The sequence below is a fragment of the Schistocerca cancellata genome, chromosome 1, assembly GCF_023864275.1.
Source record: "Schistocerca cancellata isolate TAMUIC-IGC-003103 chromosome 1, iqSchCanc2.1, whole genome shotgun sequence".
NCBI classification, from domain to species: domain Eukaryota; kingdom Metazoa; phylum Arthropoda; class Insecta; order Orthoptera; family Acrididae; genus Schistocerca; species Schistocerca cancellata.
In genome coordinates this window covers 516,011,383-516,017,382 of record NC_064626.1, presented here as the reverse complement: position 1 = coordinate 516,017,382, position 6,000 = coordinate 516,011,383, and the positions used below count along the sequence as shown (strand labels likewise).

The window sequence follows — 6,000 nt, the reverse complement described above, 5'->3', positions numbered from 1 at the left end:
CCTACGATGTATTTCATTCGAGAATTTTTACAAGCAACTGATTTCCCAGCTGTTGCAAGAGGTTAATACAAATCATCTTATAATTCAGGAAGCACTAACATACAGTTTCTTTGCCAATTCTTTCATATACTGTCAATTATATCAAGTAACATCAGCTTCGTCAAAACAGAGATCACAGACTGCAACTTAATTGGTGAAATGATAATAGTTAATTCTATAAATATGGTAACATTTATAAAAAAATTAACATCAACAAAACAATTGGCTGGAAATGAAGAGACAGGAGGGAGGGTTTAGGGGGCAGGCCCGTACTCAGGCGGTGCGCCACGCCCCCGGCCGCGCCCACGCCCCCGGCCTCTGCCCCGCCCCCTCCCCCGCCCCCGTCACCTCCGTCCTTCCGACAGCCCTATGTTGCTCGTCGTCTTTTCGAGGTAGGCCAGTGGACCCTGCAACGGACCCTGAGGGGGGAAAGGTGGCCCTCCCCCTTGTGGGAGAAACACCAGAGGGCCTGCACCTGCCATGCCCTGCAAGCACACACAAACAGTTCCAGTGAGAAACCCACAGGGGGCTCACTGAAACACACAAAAACCAAATGAAAACAGAACTTAAAGAAAATAAAAAAGAACTGATAAAATTAACATGGATTACAAAATTAAAATAATAAAAAAAGCTTTAAAAATAGAGAACAAATGAAGAAGGAAAAACCATAGCGTTCAATAGATGTATAATTACAGAAATGAAATCTCTAATTACTGGAAAATATTTCTGTGTACTTTAAATTCATGCAAGAATATATCTGTAACAATGAATATATAACTGTAATAGTATCATCAAACCATACTGAATGCATGTAGGCTAATTTATTTAAAGGGGAAAGCACGCCCAATCTGCTCAATTAAGAATGTGAATAAACTACATAAGCTTTACATGAAAATAAAATAGTTCAATACATCATACTCTCAAAGTCTTCCATAGAAGTGAATGTGTTAAACATGAAAACAACTGACTAAGACCTATGTGCTGCCTTTATATTTACTGCAAACTAATCTCCAGATGCGATTAAACAAGCTGAATTTAACTGCAGCTATTCAGAAGCATTAAAACATTTATGATAAAAATGTACTCTAACAATAGTCAGAAAAGCAACTTCACCAAATACGGTTCACAGACATCTGGGACACTTAGGAAATCCATTGGCACAGCTGTCTTCCAGATATGCACTGAAGATTTGATGGCCACACTTCTATTTAATATTAAAAACATTATTTATAACATGCCACCAAGTATGTAGTTTTTCTTATTTATTTAGCTTTGTATTTCTGAACAGTAACAGAATAGCTTATATGAATCTAGTTAGTGCTTATTTATTATAATAAATGTTTAAAAGGTAACTGTCATGTAAGATGCTGACTTTTCAACTATGTTTCCATTGTCTTAAACAAGTTAAACCCTCAAACTTACCAATTTTTTTTACTGTGTTTAGTTCAATGAACAGTAACATACAAGAAGCTAGAACTGAATTTATGAGAAGCCAACTCAGATGAAGTCAATAAATATCTAACAAAGAATATGTATTTCTTTTGTATACATTGTATACATTCTATAATGAGATCCATGTCTATTAAGTAATTAATAATATTTTCATCTAGAAATTTACCATTTGTGCTATTAGAAGTACGTAACAAAACTACCGCCAATAACAAATTTTATTAGATTTGTAGTTTATCTGATTCTTTACGTGAACTATATATGTGCATTTTCTTTTATGATACAAAGGGCCGGCTGGATAAGTGGTTTTTTTTCCAGTTTCTATAGGTAGTATGCTCTTATCAAGGACTATTTTCCCACTGTGAACTCATATTTCCAAGTTTCTCTTATTTTCATGATGATAACCAGAATATCACTGCCTGAAATCTCTATATTCCTGAGAGGATTCCTGTATCATATCTTTCACTACTTCCCATTCCCTTCATACCTCACAGTAAGTGATGCCAATATTGTGCAACAAACACGGGAGTAACAGTAAAAAAAGGAAGCTGGCATCAATCTGAAGATTTGTTTGAAGACCACAATGCTGTACTAGGCATGGTCCTGTCGGAGGCGGTATGCCGTTACCTACCTTCAAACTTACTTACCCTACCAGTTACAGGGGGCCAAAGTTTCACAAGGGCTCCAAACCATGGTATAACTCAGTCTTTTTCACATAAAAAAAAAACCAACAACAACAACACTCCCAGAGGTGGAAGAAGTGATAAAAGAAGGATAAAAATCCTACAATTAACCTGGGGTCAAACCCAAGACCTTCAGATCTATGGTATGACCGATATAATCCTTGTTCTTAGTTTTCACCAAGAATGATAATAAGTAATGAGTATTCTCTTCCATGATACTGCACTGGATCCTGGATATTTTACGAAGGGCAATGCCAACTAAGCAGAATATACCTGAGCAACAGGACATTTCATGTCAATTTAATGGGTACAATAGTCATTCGATATGGTCAGAAGAGTGAAATGTGCTGAATCATAGGTAAGCACACTTCAATGCAGGAACAGTTTGCTAACTTGGAACAAAAGTCAGCATATGAGATTTAGGTGGCACAAATTTATTAAAAGCAACAGCAAGGAGCTGTTTTAAAGAGATATGCACGAGTGTAGAGAGAGTTTGGAAGTATATCTTAATAAAGGCAATTTTAAATACAAACAGTTTCAACAGATGTTCTTCAGAAGTTATTGTCATGCCTTTTGTGATAAGTTTATTTTTCATAAAACTTTCAGTAAATGCGATTGTTAACTACTAGATGGATTTGTTACGACATGTGCACAGACTGAGGAATAATATAAAACATACCTGTTGCTGCATCTGTTGCTGAAGTTGCTGTTGCTGCTGCTGCTGCATTTGTTGCAACTGCTGCTGCTGCAACTGCTGCTGTTGGTGTAACTGCTGCTGCAATTGTTGCTGCTGCTGTTGCTGTTGTTGTTGCTGCTGCTGCTGCTGCTGCTGCTGTTGTTGTTGCTGTTGCTGTTGCTGGAGATTAGGGGCCGTTGGAGGTTGTGGTGGTTGTTGTGCTGTACCATTGGGTATTCCTGAGGATGCTGGAGACTTGCCCCAACCCTGCAGGTCAGCCAGCATATTCTGCCAGACAGTGATTTTCTCGTAGTGCCTTTTTATGAGTTCTTCTTTGCGCATTAACTCTACACGCAGTTCTGTGACATCCTTGAAAAATAAAAAGGTTCATTAATTTTTGAGTTTAGGATTATTAATTTCCTAAGAAAGGTAAGAATCAGTCAATGATAGCTGGTCAAAGAAGCAACCAAAGGTTTTTGTGGAACTTTACTACTACTGCACTGCACACCACTATATGAGCATCTGCAACATTTCTTGACATAGCATTGCAGACATTTTCAAAGACACAAATGCCATTAAATTTAACACATTTTAGAGAACAACAAGGGCAAAGACAGAGTTAAAATTATACTGTGCCTAACATTTTACAGTCATATTAAGCTTCCAAGTTGCGCAGCTCTGAAATGAGTAACTTCAGTACCCTGGGAGAAGAATTAGATAACTATTGTTCAGAAAAAAAATGGGTGATGATACTTATCAATGTTTTTACGCAAATAAATGTACAGTTTTGATACAAAGAAAAGAAAATAATATATACAATCAAGTTTTTGCAACAATGAAGGAAGATTATGGTTTAACATCCTACTGACAACAAGATGATTAGGGACTGGAGTGTGAGGTTGAACTGGGAAAGGAAATTGGCAGTGTGCTTTTCAGAAGAGCTATTCCATCACTTGCTTTAAACAGTTTAGGGAGACCAAAGAAAACATAAACCTGGATGACTGGACGGGGATATAAGATGTTCCCTCCCAAATGCAGCTCCAGTGCCGTAACTACTGCACCATTTTGCTGGTAATAAAATACATAATAAATTGATTAGAAACAGGCTTTTGAACCATCAATTTCACCAATACTACTAAAGAGACAGCAAATGAGGAACTTCAATGGCATGCAGCTAACTATCCCCCTTTCATTCGCCCTTATCAGAAAACTGCTAGACTGAAGACACCACTTAACATCCTTTCCACACTGACTGTTTCTCACCATTTCCACTGGAAGAAATAATAAAAGCAGAGACTAACTGGTGCTGGGGAAAAAAAAAAAAAAGTTTGATAACAACCCTGTATGACGCATTGCAGTGGCTCATGGATATTTACTCACTTCTGCAGCAATAATCCACATGTATTTTCTGAAGAATCCAAAAATCTGTTACTGTTACTCAAAAGTGTCTCTACCAGTACCAGTCCTGCGATATGTTTTGGCAATGGTTATAATGTATACAGCGATCACCATTATGCAACACCTACAGTAATTCATATTTCCTAGAAATAAACTGCTTTCAGTTGTATGAGAAGTTTTCTTTTTATTTACAGGCCCTCAATCAGTTTTGTGATATGAAATCTCATCTTTAGGTGTAAATCTACAAGACAGGAAACAACATTGACATTATGATAAAAAGCTGGATACCTATTCTAATAATCAATGCTCTATGACAACCAATAAAATAATTACCCATCTATCAAACAGTAAGCCCACGTAAATGTAAATGTCGTGTGACTAGGGCCTCCCATCAGGTAGACCGTTTGTCAGGTGCAAGTCTTTCGATTTGATGCCACATCGACGACTTGCACGTAGATGGGGATGAAATGATGATGATTAGGACAATAGAACACCCAGCCCCTGAGTGGAGAAAATCTCCGAGCCAGCCGGGAATCGAACACAGGCCCTTAGGATTGACATAATGTCGTGCTGACCACTCAACTACCGGGGGCGGACATTAAGCACATGATACAGGTGGAGTGGACTCTATCTTTTCAAAATAAAATACTGTTACCCGCAACAAGTAGGACATCATAGATCAATGATGATCATAGATCAATCAATAAAGGTATACTGCATATACACAAATTCGCTAAAAATAGGGAGAAGTCTAACGTTAATGAAACCACACTCGACGAGGCGAAAGACGAGTTCATTGGTTAGCACAGGATTTCAAACTTTGGCACAATATCACAGAAAGTAAGTGAAAAGCTAAGGACAAACAACATAAAGCCAGCAATATTTATTCCACAGAATGAAGGCCAAAGACTTGTAGGCAGCTTACGAAAAATATGATGCTTCTGGTGTATATTACATCAGTTGCAACAACTGCCCTGTCAGACATGTGGGGCAGACTGCCAGAAGGTTTGGAATTAGGTTCAGAGAACACCTAAGTATGAGGAATTCAAAGTTAAAAGTATTATGTACTAACATAACATCTTTCGTAATGAACTGTTTTTAGATGGAGAAAGCAAGACAAATGGTATACGTTTTCCATTTAGACCACTGATGTTATTTTATTTCAATAAAATGAAACACATTTGGTGACAAAAATTTCCTTGGATTTGCAAGTCATATTTACTTTCACTGATTTCAGAAATAACCTCATAGAAAAGTAGGCCTCTTGAAATAAGGGAATAAGTTGGGGAAGAATTGTGTAAACCAACACTGTAGGTGACTGCATTAAATGTTGGTTCTACTATGTTCATTATTGTTGGTTATTACCCACTGTGTTATACCTATTATTTTACAGGTATCTTGTGATCTTCCTTTCGAGAAATCTATGAGCACATAGCATAAAATCGTCACCGACTGACAATTTTCTTCTTCTTCTTATTGCCCATGCTTTCCAACATATAAATTACTTTTGAAGTGCTAAAATATACTAGAACAAATAAAATGTCCAGAAAATGCCATACTGTAGAACATACTTGTGGTGAGACAGTCGCATGTCCTGAAATCCATCACCCATGGCCTCTGGCATGCTGATGAGCACCACAGTCCTGGGTCCATGGATAAACCATGAAAATCTGTAGATTTACACCACACCAAACAGATCCGGCCTGCAGGGAGATCGGTGAGACTACATCCAATGGGCAGGGTCTGCACATTAGT

The 6,000-nt window shown here is 37.8% G+C and overlaps 1 protein-coding gene across 2 annotated transcripts in view; it reads right to left on the bottom strand.

The window, feature by feature from the left end:
- Window positions 1–382: 382 nt before the first annotated feature.
- LOC126161734 (mediator of RNA polymerase II transcription subunit 28-like) overlaps window positions 383–6,000 on the bottom strand; it is a 29,974-nt gene continuing 24,356 nt past the window's right edge. Inside the window, exons 3-4 of one of the 2 annotated variants that reach the window (XM_049917780.1) lie at window positions 2,851–3,216; window positions 383–572 (exon numbers count right to left, since the gene is read on the bottom strand). In XM_049917780.1, the coding sequence (XP_049773737.1) occupies window positions 570–572; window positions 2,851–3,216 (369 nt within the window). In that variant the 3' untranslated portion in view covers window positions 383–569. The remainder of the gene's footprint in view (window positions 573–2,850; window positions 3,217–6,000) is intronic. The other variant, XM_049917772.1, reaches the window with a different exon arrangement.